Here is a 20,663-nt window from a genome sequence, read left to right on the forward strand (position 1 = left end):
CTGTACGTGCCAATCAAAACCGTGGTAGCACAGTTCTGAATGTGAACTTATTTAACAATTTAGCAAAGATTTATTGACTGCCCTCTTTCTTGCCAGGCTGCACCAGGGTTTATTTATCATTGTAGCCCCTATGTATGGCACATACCAATTTTTCTTTTGGCTCTTTTTAACATTTCATCCTTGACAAATTTCATATTAATCTATCCTTAGTTAATACATAGTATATATAAATAATCCTTGGTATTTTTATTGAAAAAATGTACTAAATATGTTACAGATTCAAAGTGCAGAGCAAAGGAATTATTTCTTTCACCATTGATTTTGAATCCTAGATGACTCATGGATGTCCAAATACTTCAGTTGTTGTTATGTTTACCTTTTTTAAAGTCATTTTATTGCTCCTCCCTTCATGTTCTATTCAAGTATTGAAATTAACCTATCGGCAGAGAGCGTAATATTTGAAACTTCTTCGTAGATGCTTCATTTGGAACTTTATTTTATATTCTGGACAGTTTTATTGTCATTTCAAATGGAGCTGCAACTAGGTATCACCTTGAGCATCAAAATGGCTAGTGACATTTTTTGGATGGGAATGTAGCCAAGTGATCTTTTTCTGAAGACACAAGATGAAATTTCACTGAAATACTGCTGAATGTTAGCTTCTTCTAAGTAATGATGTTTTTTAAAATTTGGACAAGGTGGCTCATTTAGAGCTCAAAATCAAAGGCAGAGGTTTTGCACTGTTGTTTGTTTCTGGAGTCAATGGCGTGTTCAAGCCACTTGGCTCCTGGTAATTAAGGTGTCCTGTGGGCAAATGTAGCTTATATAAACCTCATTTCACAGAGAACACTAAATTGCAACTGCAAAATGATCAACATTTATATTCTTCACGATTCAAAGAGAGAGGAAGACTATATCAAACTAAAGCTTCTGCACAGCAAAAGAAACCAACAAAATTAAAAGGTAACCTGTACAGTTGGAGAAAATATTGTGAAACATATATCTAATAAGGGGTTAATATCCAAAATACACAAAGAACTCCTACAATTCAATAGCAAAAAATCCAACAACACGGTTAAAAAATGAGTGGAGAACTTAAATAGACAGTTTTCCAAAAAAGACATACAAATGGCAAAAGGTATACAAAAAGTTCCTCTAATCATCAGGGAAATGCAAATCAAAACTACAATGAGGTATCACCTCACACTTCATACCTGTTAAATGGCTCTCATCAAAAAGACAAGATAACCAGTGTTGGCGTAGATGCGGAGAAAAAGAAACCCCTGGGCATTGTCAGCTAGAATACAAATTGATGCAGCCACTATGGAAAACAATATGGAGGCTCCTCAAGAAATTAAAAATAGACATACCATCTGATCCAGCAATCCCTCCTTCTGTATATAGATCCAAAGAAATTAAAATCAGGATCTCATAGAGATACCTGTGCTCACATGTTCATTGCAGCATTACTCACAATAAGCTTTCTTTGCTCAGGGAACCCCAGTTCAGAAGAGCTGCAAGGATGTGTGTTCTCTTTCAAAGGGCTGTCCCAGGAAGCTTGTGGTATCTGTTTAAAAGTCCTTCCAAGGGTTTTGTACCTCCTAGACCAAGCACTGTTTCATATCTTGTAAAATATCATCTACTGAATGTTAACAAAACACAATGAGGTCTTATAACCCATCTCACAAATAAGAAAAGTGAGGCTCAAAGGTATTTGAAGGTTCCCACAGGTTACACAGCTCTAACTGGCAGAGTTAGTAATTAAATCCAGGCTGATTGATGCTAAAGATTGTGCTCTTTCAATTTTTCTAAACTACTCCCATAATAACTGGGCCCCAAAAGATCATTTATCCTGCTTGCAAAATAGGGCTACATTTTGATGCCTCTCTTACATTTTTTAATTACACCTTTTTATTTTGAGATAATTGTAGTTCCACATGCAGTTATAAGAAGTAATATAGAGTGATCCTACATAGCCTTTACTCAGTTTTCCCCTATGGGAACATCTGATAAAACTCTAATCCAATATTACAGCCGGGATCTCCACAGGAACACAGTAGAGATACAGGACGTTTCCTTCACCACAGGGATGCCTTTCGCTGCCCTTTTATCAGCACAGCCACACACAAACCCCACTCCTGCTTCCCTGTCCATAACCTCTGGCTACTAGGAACCTGTTCTTCACTTCCACAATTTTGCATCTCAAAAATACTACAGAAACGAAATCACACGGTTTATAACCTTTCAGGACTTTTTTTCCCCCACACTCAACATAATCTGGAGATTCATTGCCTTGCGTGTTTATAGTGTAGTCCTTTTAATTCCTCAGCATCCCATGATATGCATACGCTATAGTTTACTTAACCATTCACCCAGTGATGGACATCTGGTTTGTTTTCAGTTTGGGGGTGTTTCCAATAAAGCTGCTATGAACATTCATGTATAGGTCTGTGCATGAAGAGCAAGTTTTCACATCTCTGGGAAAAATGTCCAAGAACTGCAGTTGATGGGTTGTCTGGCAGTTATTTAAGAAACTGCCAAATTGTTTTCAAGAGTATTGGAACCCTCATTTCATACTCCCACAGCAATGTTCAAGGGATCCTGTTTTTCTGCCTTCTTGCCAGCATTTGGGGTTGTCACTGTTTTTTATTTCAGCCTTTCCAGTAGGTGTGTATTGATAGCTCACGGTGGTTTTAATTTGCATCTCCCTAATGGCTAATAATACTGAACATCTGTTCATCTGCTTATTTGCCGTCTGCATAGCAACTTCTGTGAAGTGTCAGTTCATGTCTTTTGCCCATTTTCTAATTGAATTGTTGTTGTTTTTTAAATTTACCATAGAGTTTTAAGAGGTTTTCTTAATACTAGTTCTTTGTTAGGGATACATAGTTTGTAAATATTTTCTCCCAGTCTATAGCAATTTTTTTTCATCTTCTTAATGGGCTCTTTCACAAAGCAAACATTTTTAATTTTGATGAGGTTAATTGATCAATTTTTCCTTTTACAGCTTATGCTTTTGATGTCAAGTCCAAGAAATCTTTGTCCAGACCCAGTTTCCAAAGATTTTCTTATATATTTTGTCAAAAATTCTGTAGTTTTACTTTTTTATGCTTACGTCCCTGATCTGTTTGGAGTTACAAGGTGTGAGGTTTGTGTTGGGGTTCACTTACTTTGCCCAGGGATGTCCAACTGCTCCAGCAACATTTGTTGAAAATGTATCACTGATTTGCTTTTGCACTTCTGTCAAAAATTCACTGGGTATGTTTGTGTGTGTCCCTCTTTTAAAAGCAAACATTCTCTTAATTATATGGTCTGAATGTATGCTCTCATCAAAGCTTCTACATTTCTCCATGGGTGAACAGAATAACTCACTAATGGTGTGCTAAATGTCCAAACAAGCAATGACTACAATAGAAAAGGAATTCTACGGTTTACATAGTGGTAAGGAAAGACATTTCATATCCCTTACTTTAATTATTTTAAGTGTATTCTAAGATTTAATTGGGTCACTTCCAATAACGCCATTTTATCTGTCAGAGGTATTAGTTGCTATCAGTTGTAATAGAAGTTGACACTGGCTGATTTAGATAGAAGGACATATATTAAAAATTTCATTACTTCAAATTAGGAATAGAGGGCTGGAGAACCAGGTTCAAGCCTAAACAACAACAATAAGTGATCTCTTAAATCATTAAGTTTCTTGATGAGGCTATTGCTTTTGGACAGTAGGTACAACAGTTTACATTGCTTATAATTTTGTATCAATAAATCAATCCAGTGGAAACAATTACTCTGTTGTCCCCTGTGAAGATCCCTGTCCTGGGTTGCCTTTTTTTTTTTATCACTAACCCAATGTCTGGTCATGTAATTGATAATACCTAGCTCATTTCTCATGCCCTAGCAGCAAAAGATACGAGGAAAGAATATTTTGGAATTTCATCTTCTATAATGTGAGGTATTATTTCTTATCTTCAACATCCATAATATTGATGTTGGGGGGATGCTCTCTAAATATTGGGAAAAAGATCGAAATGCTGGATGAAAAACTAAATGATGAATATCTGATTCATATTGTTAATTCATTTAACACTTACAGAGGCATACTATACCAATTTATTCTAGTTCAGTAGGGTTCTGTGGTAATATATAGTGATAAACAACTTGTCCTGAATTCTTTTCTGGTGAAAAGTATGTCATTTATTGTAGAATCCTTTGGGTAGATTAATACCAAATGAAACAAACACAAATGAACAAGGAATTCTATTGCCCAGAGATCAACTATTTAAATAAGAATCTCTGGAAGCAGAACTTGTCGTTAAAAAAACAAAAAACCCAACAACACTAAAAACCATCTCCTGTGATTGTAATATGCGCCCAGTGTTAAAAACCACTGCTGAAAGGGACAGGAATATTTGGCCTTGTTCATTAAGTCAAATGCTAGAGGAGGCTTCTAACTGCTTCATTCCCGCCTCCCATTTTTATGCAGAGGCAGGTTACACACACACATACACACACACACACACACACAGACACACACACACACACTACCTGGGGCAGTCATGTTTAGTCCTATCACTCAAATACCTTCATTCTTTTTCAATTTCACTAGAACTCTAGTTCTCCTCCAGAGATAGATAACCTGTCTGAAAATACCCAAAGACAAAATTACCACAGAAAGAGGGGCTCGCCACTAAGGAAGAGCTACAGCCAACTAACTCTCTTGGCTCTCAGTGGAGTTCTGGAGGACCACAAGGCCTCGGTTTCCCCACACAGAAATCACTACAAAATTCAACCAGCTGAGAATGTTCCATTCCTGTTAGTGGTGTACTAGGTAACGCAGGGAAGCCTGCATGTTGACAATTAGAAAAGCTGGACAAATACAAAAATCATCTACTTGAAGGTATTGAAGCCTACCAAAGACAAAACTGAAAATTTATTTCTATAGGACATACTAAAAAACAGGATCAACTGAAAACTGTAGACCTGAAAAAATAACTTAAACTGAATACAATGAATAAATTTAACAGATTATTCTCAGTTGAGTAGAAAATTAGTGAAATGAGAAGAAATATCCTGAAGAAAATATCCTGAAGCTTTGAGTGAAAAAGAATGAAAAAGAAAAAAGCACAGAAGACCAGAAAATATGGTATAAATGATCTAGTATATGAATAAGGAAGGAGAGAAAAAAATGGACAAAATTGATTTGACAGAAGGGGAAATAGCAAATAATTTTTCAGAACTGAAGAAACATATCAAGCCATAAAATCCAGAAGCACTACAAACCCAAGAATAATAAATAGCATTAAAACTACATTTACACATAGCATAGCAAAATCCCTGAAAACCAGAAAATGAGGGCATTCAATGTAGACAGAGGGGAAAAGTCTAATGATTTTCAAAAGGTGACAATAAGACAGCTAACTTCTCAATGCAAGCAATGATTGTTAGAAGACTTCTGTGCAGTGCTAGAAAAAAAATACTTCTATGTCAGTGATTCTCAATTATGGCTAGCCACTACAAGTAGAAGAGGCCTTTCTTGGATACTAAAACTCACCGCTCATTGGTCTTCTTGCCTAAATACTACTTTACTACAATGAATTCTATGCACTCAAGATTCAGGGATGTTGCTAAGTTGAGAATGAACCCTTTTTTATGAAATATATCAGTGACTTTGTGGGATCTTAGAACATTATAAGCCCTTTATTCTGGGCCTTTACCTCAATGCTGCTCACCCATCCAGACACATATTATTATTTAGGTATGCCATTTCTTAGGCATGGAACTCACAACAAAGCCTTCTTTATTCGTGATTTCTCAGCTTGGTGTTACTTTCTCTGCAAGCCATAAAGTACATACTATGTGTACTCTAGATTTTTGCCATATATTGCCCCAATTCTCTCTCCCACCCATCCACTCATGCTCTGTCTCCTCAAGTAGGAGACAACGAACAAAAGACAGAACAAAAGAAACCTCTGAGACACCAAAAATGAGGTGCTACATAGCAGTGACTGCCTCGCATAGCCATAAACCCAGATCTATGAAGAATATAAAATAGACTCTAAGGTTGAGGTTTCTTTCCTTTAATAGTCTGAAGCACTGAATCTCCAATAAGAAAAACAGCATCATTCAGAACTTACTGAGTTTTAAATGAAGTAGAGTTTAAACTGCCATGGTATTGCAATTACTTAGATTAGAATACACAAGTAAAGAAGGAAGTCTTTTGTGAGTAGCCATATTAATAGCAGAAGCCTCAGCTGAGCATCAATATGACTGACAGAAAGAATGATCCAGAGTCTTTAGAAAATTTTGAGTTATGTCCACCACATTGTTTTAGAAGTGAATTTCTGTCCCTCAAAGAAATTTCTACTTTATCATTTTTGTATTCACATTATAAAGGCTTATAGACTGTCAGTAATTAGCATTATGTGACTGATTTACTGGATAACTAACTTTATATTTCGGGAATGCCAATTCATAAGTCTCAGCACTAATAACAGTGTTTTTAGTAGTTTACAGTGGCCTAACAGATCTCCTATTTTCCTTATTTCTCCCCAAATCCTCAGTATGATAATGATTATCAACCATAGCACCACAGTAAAAACCCCTGGGGGGAACTTCGAAAGCATATCCATGCTCAAAACCCAGCCAGGCCAAATCAATGTGGAAAAGCGCAAGCTCTGTAAGTAACTCCAACATGCAGTCATAACTGAGGATCACTTTAAATAGAGGTCTAAGTAATTTAGATAATCATGTAAAGTATCAGAAAGCAACAGTATGTGTGTTAAGCAGCCGTCAGAGTTTTAAATAGCTGTTATTTTAAATGTACAGAAAAACACATTTCATACTTATACATAATTTGGTAGCTTCCAGTTAAACTCAGCATCATGATTTGGCACTAGATGCGCTTTTGTTTAGAAGACTTACAGAACAAATACTTAAAGATTCCAAAGTGTAATGAAGTCTATAAAAGCATCAGGAAAATGATGACATGGATGCTTTCTACAGCACAGCCCCAGGGCCCTTAAAACATTCAGGGAGACGTATTCCTTTTTCCTAGTAAGTTAAATGAGAAGGCATACTTTTCAAAGCAAGTTCAAATATGTAAAAAGTATGCTTTCATTCCTTTTCTTGAATACGATGTTAGAAATTTCACTAGGGTTATGTAAACAGAGATAAAGAATTTTCTCTTACTGGTTGCGAACCTTTAAAAGCCATAGTTTTTAAAAGACATGCTGAATTTCAATTTTAGAATAATAATAATTTTTTTTCAAAGAATGTGAACATGTAATAATTTATATAATAAAAATTTAACTTGTATGCTATTAAGACATTTTATGTACAATTTCTTCTCCTGTTAACCTTACTATTATATTCGTATATAATTCAGCGTGTGTGAGGACTTACATGTCATTTGGGAATATATACCATTATATTTAATATATAACACATGTGTATGTATGCACGTATCTATGTATGCACACACATACATATACATACTGAATGGTCAGAGAAAACTAATTTCATGTTTACAAGGAAAAAATCATGAAGAGAAAAACAATTGTACATGCTTACCCATGTTATATATCTTATATAAATACCTACATGTAAGTAACAGAATGGCATACAGACATTTTTAAAATAAGAGAACTAAAAAAAAGGGAACATCATTTAAGTGTATCTATTTCAATTCTTTCCCCTTAAAAGTAGCAAGCAACACAACAAATAAACAACCAAGTCTCGCAGACAAAGGTCATGGTCTGGTTCAGCACTGCCCAGTGTGTCTGGATTTGGGTAACAATGTCTTTCTCTCAAATAAATGAATAAAATCTTTAAAATAAATAAATAAATAAATAAATAAATAAATAAATAAATAAATAAAAAACATTTTAAAGTTTACACAGGCGATATCAGCTGCATTTTGGAGCCTGTTCTCCATTCTTAAAAGGAGAAATTAACCAGTTTTTAGATGGTACCTAAAAATGAAATCACATCCATTCAAAGTGGCCTGGAAAAATATCTGCATAGTATCTCCTTATTGTGGCATAAATTCTCTCACTAAATAACACTTTTTTCCAGTTTTATTGAGATGTAATTGATATATTACATCGTATAAGTTTAAGGTGTACAACATAATGATTTGATATATGTGTACATTATGAAATGATCACCACACTAAGGTTAGTTAACATCCAACACCTCACCTAGGTACAACTTTTTTTCTTGTGAGGAGAACTTTTAAGATCTACTCTCCTAGGAACTTTAAAAAATACAAAAATACAATACTGTATTGTTAGCTATAGTCACCATGCTCCACATTCCCCCTCCAGAACTTATTTAGCTTACAACCGGAAGTCTGTTTGTCTTTTGATCACCTTCAGCCATTTCTACCACCTCCCACCTGCCAGTAGCACTTTCATCTGCAATGTAAATAACTTAAAGTTGAGTCAAGATAATGATAATATTGGCTTTACACTAAGTAACCAGCCGAAGAAAACACATTTACTTTGAACAGTACACATAGCTGTGTTGCTACCTGTCTACATATATTAGGAAATGGAAACTGTTGCACTGTGTATATAATGCTGCACCTGAAGTTAGGATCTCTGGATTTGTGTATACACAACCACCTGCAAAACCAATCTGTCTCTCTGTAACTCTGGCTGATTCCTTTTACTTCTTTTGGATTTGAGTTTATGTATAAAAGGTAAAATTAAATGAGGGTAAAATTAAATATACTTTCAAAAGCTGGGAAAATTATGTAAGACAATATGTGTGGAAATTCTTTATAAGCTGTAAAAGGCATGGTACACCAAAATGCAAAATGATTATGTTACTCTTATGAAGACTCAAATCAAACTTCAAAGTGTTTGTCCTCTCAGTCATTTTACTATTAAGCCAAAATATTAGACAATTTTACAATGAATTTAGTACAATAACAGGAGACATATTTTGCACATGTTCAAATATTACAACCACCATTTATTTCAAACAACATGAGAACATTTCTTTATTAAATGAGATTCTGTTCTCTACTAATAACAAAATATCATTTCTTATTCCATTCAATTTGACTGACAGGTGCAACACTCTCATTGAGGAGTAGTGTTATAATATAAAAAGGAAGTACTCAAAGGATAATCCTGCTCTGTATCCTAAAATAAAACCAGTGGAGATTTATGCAGAAAGTTAATGAAAATGTTTTCTACCTACATTCTTGAGCTCTTTGGGCAAAGTTACTAGAGCTTGAAGAAGAAAAGAAAACACTATGAGTCACGTGAGACAAAAGCAATAAAACTGAAGTAAAGAAATTATAGTATTTTCTCTTTTAACTAGTTTGTCCCATTTGATAGAACTATTTTTTCCTTAAAGCTAAAACTTCAAAATTTAAGAAATCTAGAAAAGATCATTAGATGGTGGGAAAACAGGTAATTTTTATTTTGTTAGTATTGCTTGCTTTTTATCTTTGTATAGTTTCTAAAATGAAGTGGATGTAATTAGAAACAGACCAAAGACGTAAATACTTAATAGTCCTACTCAGTATAACTCACATGGGTTATTATGATCCAAACAGAACAACATATTATAGTGAAAATACTTCAACAAAAATGGATCATACCTATTTCAAAGACATAGGCTTCAAATTAAACTATTTTTGCATGTTATTTTAGACTGATCCTAAATATCAACCATTATTGAGCACCTCTGAAAGACATTTAAGGAAATTGGCAATGTAAATCTTACAAAGATATTTGACCACTGTATGATTACCCTACTCACAATTTATTTCAGTCATTTGAAAGATTTCCCTGAGTACTGAGTATAATCTTTGTTATCTGAAGAAATGCCATCTTTTAAGATTCACCTTGCTAGCAGTCATGTGTAAATATATTGAGATAAAAACTGAGATGTGAATTTTTATATCTCATTCCTGATTTAATGGCTTGCCCCAGGTAGTGCATAGACATAATCATTTAATATCAAAATCTAGCAAAGTACTTTTACTGTTAGGCTTACTTTAATTATCCTTGTTTTTGGCTTTAAGTCTCGAAAGTTCAAAGAACATCAGGCATGCCCATGTGCACGCATAAGGATTTTTTAAAAAGACCAAAAATCTCATTAATTTCTGAAAATACCTGATATGTCACACACACACACACACACACAATTGCAAACAAATTAATATATAGGGATTCTACAGAACGTATATAAGACTTTTTTCAACTCTAAAATTCTAAGATCCAGTAATTCTTGTAGAAATATATAGATAGGTAAATAGATACAGACATAGGTAAAGAAATTAAGTGGAATGTACACAGTGTTAAACACATACATAATAGTCACCATAAACAAAAGTCAAAAATAAAAATAGCTAAAATATTACTTTTCATACATTCTAAATTCTATATTTAATAAGAAAGAGATAAATGATAAATAACCATGGATATAATGGCTCCTTTTCAGAAAGCAATGTCCAGGATACAGAATATTCTAGAAAGAGAAAAGATTAAGTACACCCAATACAACTTCCATGTTTTAAATACATAGATTTAGGAATTCATAGCTGAAGTAATGTTCCTGAGAGTTCTTCTGAACTTTTGAATGGTCAAAATCATTAAGTTATTTATACATTTTATCTTAAATATATTTAATGCGTCTAATTCCTGGTAAATTGGTAATGCATGTCATACAAGATAAAATCACTCTTTGTAAAATACTTTCTAGATATTTGGGAAACCAGAGAATTTTGGGAATTGGGAAACCATGAAAATTCCCATTTATATTAATGAATGAGCTTCTGTAAAGGGGTAAATTTTCCTAAATATCTCTAATGAAAACTACTCTCTTCCATCATCAGAAGAAAGCTGTTTGTGGAAGGACAGGAAAACCCAAAGAATTTATAGGAAGATCAAGAGTCAACCCAGAGATGGAAGTGTCTCAATCAAGGAGGGAGAAAAAACTAAAACAAAAAAAGAAGGAGGGAGAGAGGGCAAGATGTAGATGAATCCACAGTAAGTTGGTTGAAACAAATGGAGATTATGCAAATGAGAAAATCCTGAATGGATGTTCAGCTCATAAAGTGGGGCTCATCACACACTCCAAATGTGATCCTCTACATCTCCCTGCTTCCCTTACAGCCAGGTTGGGGTAAAGTGACTATTACTGGCCTAATATACTATGAGTAGTAGTGATGTAGGAGGTATTTATTGTTATTAACCCTGACAATACAACATGACTCTGGAACATTCACAGTCTCTCTCTCTCTCTCTCTCTCTCTCTCTCTCTCTCTCTCTCTCACACACACACATACACACACACACACACACACATACACACACCCCACCTGATAAACAGTAGATGCTCCATAATTATTTGATCATTTGTTGAATGTGCAAATGTCAACTGTATCTTGAGACATTCCTTTTTAAAAAATTTTTTTATTGTTATGTTAATCACCATATATTACATCATTAGTTTTTGATGTAGTGTTCCATGATTCATTGTTTGTGCATAACACCCAGTGCTCCATGCAGAATGTGCCCTCTTTAATACCCACCACCAGGCCAAACCATCCCCCACCCTCCTCCCCTCTAGAAGCCTCAGTTTGTTTTTCAGAGTCCATCGTCTCTCATGGTTCGTCTCCCCGAGACATTCCTTTGATACCCACACAAACCAATACAAATCCTTCACCTGACTTTGAGAAAGAAATAAAAAACAATCTGTGTAAAATACTATTTGTCTGTGTACAATGTGCCCGTGAATATTCACACTGCTATATTTGAACAGAATTTCTTAAAAACGATGTGAGGGCCGAGTCTAGAATTAGTCAAACTATGGCAGTCTGGAATTTATACAGTGAGGTTAATGCTGGTGATGATGATGATACACTGCATTTACCTTTGCTGCATTATAGAGTCAATAAGCCATGTATAAAGTTCTAGCAATGGTTTCAGTGGTTGAGTTCTTAGTTTATCTGCAAACCAAGAATACGTTGGATATTTTACAACATATGCCTTGCTGACTAAATTTAACCTATCAGTGTTCAGAAGGAAACAGATAATAAAGGCTAAGAGAGAAACAATTTTGACCAACATGCATTTGCTTTTTTTTTAATTAGTGTTTTAAGTAACCTTTTCTTAAAAACAAAATACTGACTACCATGGTACCTCGTGAATTATAATACCAATCATGCAACATATAAGAGGGCAAAAGGAACTGAACTATTGTAAGGGCTTTTAAATCAAGCAAAAGGAAAACAGTATATCTATAGAAACAATGACATGTTATAATGAAAAATTAACACAGACTATGAAGAAATGACTGTAACAGTCATGTCACATATTTTTAAAGGGCAAGGGTAAAATCCAGGATAATACTATTTCTTTTTCAAAATTATTTTCCTGAATAAAAGATAGGCTGATTAACGTGTAAAGACAAATTTCAAAGCAAACATTCCAAACATTGTGTAATACTTACTACTTTGCCCAAATAACTGGCTAGAGAAGTGTCCTCAACAGGTAGCCCTGGATTCTCTAAGAAGACTGGCAAGGGCTGTTTCAACCACTTCAGTCTGGAAGCACCTTCATCAGGGTTGTCCCCCAGCCTAAAGGGCAAGTGGAACTTTTCTGCTCTCCTTCAGGACAATAAGGAACACTAACTTTTAAGGAGTAAAGGGTATGGTAGAACATTTCATCTCAAAATGTATTTTCATGTCATAATAATCTCTGATACCACTGACCTCGTGCCCAGGGTTCTTTTTCCCCCTTAGAATATTATAAAATTTGGTTTTTGAAAGCATGAGTTCTGTACATCATAAATCAAATATCTGTGCATATTTCATTAGAATTTTTATTTTGATATTTAGCTCTAAACATAAACCACAGAAGAATCATGTATCTTCTGAATTAAAATATTTTATTTGGAAAAAATCCATATTTTATTTGGAAAAATCCATAGTTCCGAGTCCACAAAATTAGTATTATGTACTATTAACTATGAAAATGAAATTTTCATATTTAGATAGGTCATGTTTCTATGATTTGGGATATGACTTTTCATGTGTATGGCACCCCTTATTTGCTTAGAGTTTTACTATCTAATAAGACCCACTTACTTATTAAGCTTCACAGAAACATGTAGATGAAGTTGTGTCACGTGAAGTCACCCTTCTGAATACTAGAATATTCTGAAGAGAAAGTCTCTAGAGTTCTTTTTGATAAATAAAATTCTTCAAAATAATCAAGGTTAATTTAGCTTAATATTTCAATTTAATACTAAAACAAAACAAAACTGTCTCAACACCAAACTCTGAAGTTCACAATTCTCAAGTAGAAATGGAAGACAAAATTAATCTACACATAAAATTAATCTATATGTAAACATGCTTTTATTTTCTCTGAAGGCAGTGAGTATGGAAAGAGACAGACGCCTTGGGATTGCAAATACATTTGCACACATCTTTAGGAGCAATGGTGTTTTAAAAGGACATTTCAAAGGCTCTTAGCACCATGATTACCCAAGAAGCAGTCAATGCTCTTTCCTTGGATCCTATATTTTAACTAGGTGGCATATTCAGTTTTTGTTGTATGAAATCCTGGAAAGCTGGGGATGGGAGAGGAATCCTACAGACCCCAGGACCAACAGCGCAAGGAGCGGGGGTTCTCAGGGTTCTATTCCTTAGTCTCATTCTCACGTACACAATGACTCTGTGGAAGCAGATACACATCTCCCCGGGGGCCTTGAATCATCCATTAGCTTGTAACGTCTGAGGTGTCAGACACAACTGAGATTCCAAGAAGACGGAAAGAGCGAGAAGGATGAGCCAGCACCCTGTGGGAGAGCAAAGGGCTTCAAAGGTCAAGTTCCTAAAACGGTTCTCCCCTCCAGCTCTTACTTGTTTGGGCAGTGCGGGTGACAGATTTGAGCAGTGCGTCCCGGCTGGGAGATGCCGTCAGCCTCCTGGACAACTGCAGTTTTACACGTGGGTTCTTCCTTATCTCGCTGGGAAAAAAACATGAGGCTCAATTTTCTGCCCAAGAGCCCTTGAACCGGGCCCGAGGGGCTGCACCGCGCGCGTGCTCTCTGGCCCTGCACGCGCGCAGCGGCGCACGGAGGCGCCGGGCTGCGAGGTGGGCGGCTTTGTGGTCACCCAGTTTTGTACTCCCCGCTGCTACAGAGCTGCTGAAGTTCGAGAGAGTGGGTCTCTCCTCTCCTCAGGGTACAGTCTTCATCTTCAAAGTGAAACCCAGCCGAGGCAGCACAAAAAAGACAAGTCTGCCTTTTCCCTTCCTCCTGCCCCCCACACCAGCGTCCACCAACTCCTGACACGGCGACTTCTGGGTGCGTAGTGACCCTTCCTCTTTTAGGGGTTTCAGGGGTTCTGTCCTACCTTCGTTCAATTTGCTAATGCTATATTTAGCGTTATTTTTCTTTCTTTCTTTTTGAGTGAGAAAGTAAACGAACTTCTCCCTCCTTTTTTTCCAAGTTGGAGGATTCATCCAGTCAGCAGGGAACACGGGGAATGTTCTTGTTCAAGGCCGCTTTGCCCCAGGATTCCGGAGCTTCGCAGAACTGGAACTTTGAGAACGGTGAGGTAGAGAAACGTCTAGGGAATTCGGTAAGGGGCACTTTCGTCCCCACACCGAGCTTCCCTTCCTGCTCTGGATCGGCCGGCCAAGGTCGTTCTCGGTTGCCCAGGTTGCCCACCTCCCGTCGCGCGCGCGGGCCCCCCTGCCTCCACCGCGACCCCCTGCGCGTCGCCCGCACGCTCCCGCGGGTCCGCCAAGCCTGGGCAGCTGTGTTTCCAAGTGGCCGCCCCTCCCCTCCTGGCCTCACCGCTCCACACCCAGGTCCTCCGAGACCGTCATCGCGTCCCTCTTACCTCCTCGTCTGGTCACTAGAGAACTTCTGAACCCCCAGGGGTCTACACTGTTTCTCTCCCAAGTCAGGCAGACCATTTTTCACGAAAAAACTACGACAAGGTCTCCATAAACTTTGCTGTCGCGAACGCTGCCGTGTCGGCGGCGGTGAGCACACACCCGCCTGCACACGGGCGCAGGTACACCTGTCCGGGCGCGCACACGGCCAGGGAGCCTGCCACTGGGCAACTCCTCAGGGCGCATTAAAGTCGCTGGCAGTCGCCGGCGGGGACGCGCGGCGCTGGTAGGGCATCAAAAGCGAATTTCGAAATGGGCTTGGGAAGCGGGGTTAGAAAATGGTGATTCTAAACACACACACCGGAGCGTCTGTCCACCTCCTGCACACCGAGCAATTCTCCCCGAAAGGCGCACACTTTGAGAGCAGACCACTGTGGGTTGCACTATATATAAAACCCCCTCCTAGGCACATTCATCTTTTAAAGCTGACAATCCCCTTCGTCTACATGACTTCTCAGTCTGGTCCAAACCAGCACCGCGCGCATGAGGATGGGGACCCAGGCGCTCCCGGAACCCTCAACTCGGTGTGCAGACCCCCTCCCCCAGGCAAGTGCGGGCCCCCACACCGGCCGAGCAACAAGCGGGCTGTCTGCGAAAGGGCCATGTCCCTCTTTGCCCGCGCGGGTCACCTCTCCCCGCCCCCCCGGGCCCCCCACAACAGCCAGCCGCGCCAAACGCGAGCAGGGGAAGGAGAGAGCCCAGCGAGCAACTCACCCCCAGCTTCCTGCTGCGGATTTTCACGTAGCCCTGCTTGACTATGTCGTTAAAGTTGGAGGCCATGGCCAGCGCGTTCGGGCTCGTCCCCTCCGCGATCGGCTTCGCAGAGTCGAGAGCCGCCGTCCGCCGCCAGGTCCGCGCAGGTCTCGCATCCAGCCAGTCGCCGCCACAGCCGCGCCGCCGCCCGGTCCCCCGAGCTCCCGCCGGCGGGGACGCGGGCTGGTGGCAGGGCGGCCGCGGACAGGGAACGCGGCCCGGCGCCGCGAGCAGCGCCCGCCCTCCTCGTTCCGGTCCTCACCTCCGCCCCCCGCCGCGAGCCGAGCGCCGGGCCCGCGCTGCCGCCAGCTGCGGGCGCCCCCTCCGCGCCGCCGCCCCCGGCAGCACCCACGGGCTGTCGCCTCACTCGGCGGCGCACAGCTGGCCAGAGCGCACCCGCGCGGCTCCCCGGCGCGGGGGGAGGGGCGGGCGGAGGCGGGGGCGCGGGCCGAGGTGCCCGCCCGGCTCCCTCCCTCTGGCCCGCGGGGTGGCTGCGCTCGGAGATGCTCGCAAGACGCGCTCCATCCCTCGCGACTCGGGCGGGGAGCTCCTCCCGCGCCCCGGATCCAGGGTCGCGCTACCCCCCCGCCGGCTCCCTCTGCCCGCATCGCTCTCCCGGGTGTGGGATTCCAGAGGACACGGCTCCTCATTCCGGGGCTCTCAGTGTCCACTCCCCAACTGGACACCGGGGAAAGGGCCGTGGGGAAGCTCCCAAAGAGGAAAAGGCAAACGAGAGCGAGACAATTGTTTATTTCAGTGGCCTTGTGTGCGTGCATTTTTGTCCCTGAGCACACGCTCGCGTTCCAGGTCTTTGCCCCATTAGGAAGTGTAAATCGACGCCGAGCCCTTCCTGGTGCACACAAAGAGACCAACCGTGCGCATGTGTCTAATCCCTCTGCTGCTGAGGAGACTGGAGCAATCAGGCGAGGCAGCCCCTCGCCGACGTCCTCTCGCGAAGAAGCAGCGAGAAGGACCGGAGTGGACTGATTTATGCACGCGTTTTAGTTAACTATGACTGAAAGTGGCTCCTGGCTTTTCATCTTCTAGGCGAAATGGAGACCATAGCTATTACTGGTGGATGCAAATGATTTATTGAAATGTTCAACTTGTAAAATCAAAACAATGGAGAACTTCCCCCCCCCCCCCCCGCTTTACGTAGGAACTCATGACATTCCAAAGTAGGCTATTCCCGAATGTAAAGAAATTTTAATTTAAAAATTATATCATTTTTATAAGATGCAAGTAGAAATAGGGAGTATTGAATTTTAGCTGGAGGCAATGTATGGGTTTTTGCTATAAGCAGGACTATTTAGTGCCTAGCAGCTCAGGATGTTTTTTAAAAAAATGTATAAAGATTGAAAATTTTATAAATAACTCGTTCATTTGTAAAGAGTCTAAATTTGATAAAAGTTCAAAAGATTATGTTTATATCTCTTCTTGCTTACCATAGCGAGCAGTATCTTCCCATGTTTTCACTTAAAATTTCTTAGCCCTTTTGGGAACATAATCATTTTAAGAGAGAAAGGAAACTCCTTGATTGTAGGGAAGAAAAATATGAAAGCTTAAGGGACAAGGTAGCATGCCACTTACCCCAACCAAATAAGCACCCCAAAGGTGATTTTTGTACCATCATTAGCGGGAGTCTTCATCTAGAGCCCATACAACTCAGCGGACACTCTAACTTGCCTTAACAGCATATTCTCCCTCTTCGTTCATTTATGTAACAAACATTGGTTTGGACTATCCACTGCACATAGTACCAGATGCTGAGGCCGATATTTAGAATAACCTGGCAAGATCCCTTAAACTGTCACTCTGGACTAAATAAACTCAAGCTCTGACCTTCCCAGAAAATTTGCATAAACTCCCTATTGACATGGTGTGATTTTTCCCCCCTTGAAATACCTGGGGCATGATGTCTGTTCCATTCACTTGTTGCTATTATGTATCCTACATGGTTATGATTTCTTTATGTGAAGACTGATTTAGATTTGCAGATACTTTAAATACATTATTCCATCCAGTCCTCTTGCAATGCCATGTGTTACGCAAAAAAAAAAAAAAAAAAAAAAATACTTGCCATTTAATAGATTAGGAAACAGAGGCTCTGAGGCAGACATTCAGTTGTAGAGACACCATTTCTAGACTGGTTTGGGTCTATAGTAATTTCCATGACCACTAACTTTCTCCATCATTTATATAATAGTTTCTATAAATGAGATATTTGAAGTCAGAGATTAATTTTCTCAATGATAATCTCAGTATTAAGGGTTTCATAAATCTGGGTTTTAATAATTATATAATGATTATGCCTTTGCTTATATACTTATGTAGGTCTTTATAACACCCTGATATGATTTAAATATTCTCCTACAGTTACTTTAGATTCTTAAATTTCTGATAAAGCAGTGTGTGTGTGTGTGTGTGTGTGTGTGTGTATTGTGTGTGTATATACAGTTGATTGTATCTTCATGGCATCATTTACTGTAGTCACCTAAGCCTTAAACTTCCTGTTAACTAGTAACGTGACTTAGATATTTGAGGACATTCTTCTTTTTTTTTTCCCAGAGTAATCCATAAGAAGTGCTGTATATATTCAACTAAATCACATCAAAAAGAACAAAATGTCTGCTCCATTGATTAGAGGGTTCAAGTGTTGTCAGCCCAATACATCCATTATAAAAAAACCCCACCAAACGTCTACCTAAGGGTTTTTCAACCTTGGGTGATCAGTGCATTGATGCATTATTTCATTAGGGATTGTAAAATTGTCATTTTCTAATTTAATTTTATTCCTGAATTTATAAACTATTATTTTTCAAAACTATAGGATTGTCTTGAAATAGATTCCTTATAGGAAAGGCAGGGAATATGCTTGATTCTTAACCCTTATCAACCATTTTTCAGAAATATTGAATGTGTTCTAGCAAACACAAAAGGACACCCTCTTACCTTAGAAAGAGCATAAAAAATGGAGTTTTGTATATGTGATACATTTCAATCCATCAGAGTCATTATTCCTTTTGGAATTTTAATTGCCCAATCTTTTGACCAGAAGGAGCTGCTTCAATTGACATTTTTGTGTTCTTATCAGGTACCCATGGACCTTAATAGCTTTGTTGTGATCAATCACAAGATATCCAGATTCATCTTGTACATTTCCAGCTCTAGACCTGGAATCCATTATTTCCCCTAGGAACCTTTGTTTGTTTTAATGGGAAATGAAATTCAGTTCCCATAATCTGGTTACTAGGGTATTAGTTTTGCTACCAATTCTAAGCTTTTCAGTTACAAGGACATGAAATACTTTTATTTTAGAAATATATTTCAAAGGAGAAAAATTCTCAGTTTTTATGGATATCTCCAATTCAATTACTGTTGATACTACTGTTGAAGTATATAAACAAAGATCTCATATTTAAGGATTGTTTCTTTTCTTTTGAGATTCTCATTATGTAAAATAGTTACATGTTTCCAACAATCAGACCTACTAAACAAGGCACGTGGAGAGATATAGTTCTGACTTTTGTCCCTTCCTCTCTATTTTCTACCTCTCTTTTTAGGAAACCATTTTTATTAGTTTTCGTTTTATCCTTACATCGTTTCATTTTGATGTTGTAAGGAAAGATATATATGTGTTTCTATTTCTGCTTTTCTTACACACACAAAAATAGCATACCATTCATAATCTTATCACTATAGTAGACAGCCTCTGGGCCCCCAAAGATCCCCGGATTTTGGTATAACGTCCCATAGAATTTCTCCTTCTGAGTGTGGGCTGAACTTTTTGACTAACTTCTAGTGAATAGAATGGCAGAAGTGATGGAGTGCCTTTTCTAAATTAGGTTATAAAAAGACTATAACTTCAATTCGGGTGGTCTTTATTGGATTGCTTGCCCTGGAGGAATCTAGCTGCCACAATATGAAGCAATCCTGTGGAGAAACCTATGTGAGTGAGAAGGATCATCCAAGGCTTTCCAGCAGCCCTGTGTGGAAGCTCAGAAAGGGATCTTCCCCAGTGAAGCCTTTCATCCTGCCCTACACTGAGAGACCCTGAGCAAGAACCAGCCATCTAAGCTGCTGTTGGTTGCTCCTAAATAATGAATGCTGTAAGATAACAAAAGTTTGTTTTCATCTTTCCATATGCCAACTTTTGGGGTATTTTTTATGCATAAATGTGTAATTGAAATCCATTTTGCTATGTGGAAATAAGGTGCTGCCATACCAAAAACTATAAAATTCCAAAGCATGGTTTTGGAATCCATCAGTGGCCATGAGAAGGGTGTTAGTGAGGGCTTCAAGGCTTGCAACCTTGAGACAGATTGCAAAACTTTGGACATGGAGGACACTGTGAGTGAGATCTTACAATAAGGTGAGGAAAATATTATTAGAAGTTGGAAGAAGGAGCACTTTGATTATGTGAAGGCAGGAAACTTAGCTGAACTGTTCCTGCAGCTCTGTGGAAATTAAAATATGTACCCACTAAACTGTGTCATCTAGATAAGATTTCCAAGCAAAGTGTTGGTGATGCAGCCTTCTTCTTGTTGCTTAGTAAAATGAGAGTGGAGAGGAATAAATTGAGGGGAGGATCATTAAACAAAAAGGAGCCAAAAACTGATGTCTTTTGTTTTTAAGATTTTATTTATTTATTTATTTCAGGGGTGGAGGGGTGCATGCGCAGTGGGAGGGACAGAGGAAGAGAGAGAATCTCAATCAGACTTCACACTGAGCGATGAACCCACCCCAGGGTTCAATCTCCTGACCCTGAGATCATGACCTGAGCCGAAATGAAGAGTCAGATGCTTAAACTACTGAGCCACACAGAGGACCCAAGAATTGATGGTTTTAAATATCTTCGGCCTCTCCAAAGTGTAACAATGCCAGGATGACGAAATGACTTCTGAACAAAGATAAATCCTGGGCACCACTATGAACATATGGTCTAAAGATAAAAGCCAAAGGTGGGACTATAAGATA

General features: G+C 39.0%; 1 protein-coding gene across 2 annotated transcripts in view; it reads right to left on the bottom strand.

The window, feature by feature from the left end:
• Positions 1-15,713, bottom strand: part of DOK6 (docking protein 6) — a 360,407-nt gene extending 344,694 nt beyond the window's left edge. For both annotated transcript variants that reach the window (XM_028102963.2, XM_088019411.1), the window contains exon 1: positions 15,648-15,713. In XM_028102963.2, the coding sequence (XP_027958764.1) occupies positions 15,648-15,713 (66 nt within the window). The remainder of the gene's footprint in view (positions 1-15,647) is intronic.
• Positions 15,714-20,663: the final 4,950 nt, after the last annotated feature.

Source organism: Eumetopias jubatus, unplaced genomic scaffold (genome assembly GCF_037043125.1).
Source record: "Eumetopias jubatus isolate StellerSeaLion01/CBP00866 unplaced genomic scaffold, mEumJub1_p1.0 scaffold_16, whole genome shotgun sequence".
Lineage (NCBI taxonomy): Eukaryota > Metazoa > Chordata > Mammalia > Carnivora > Otariidae > Eumetopias > Eumetopias jubatus.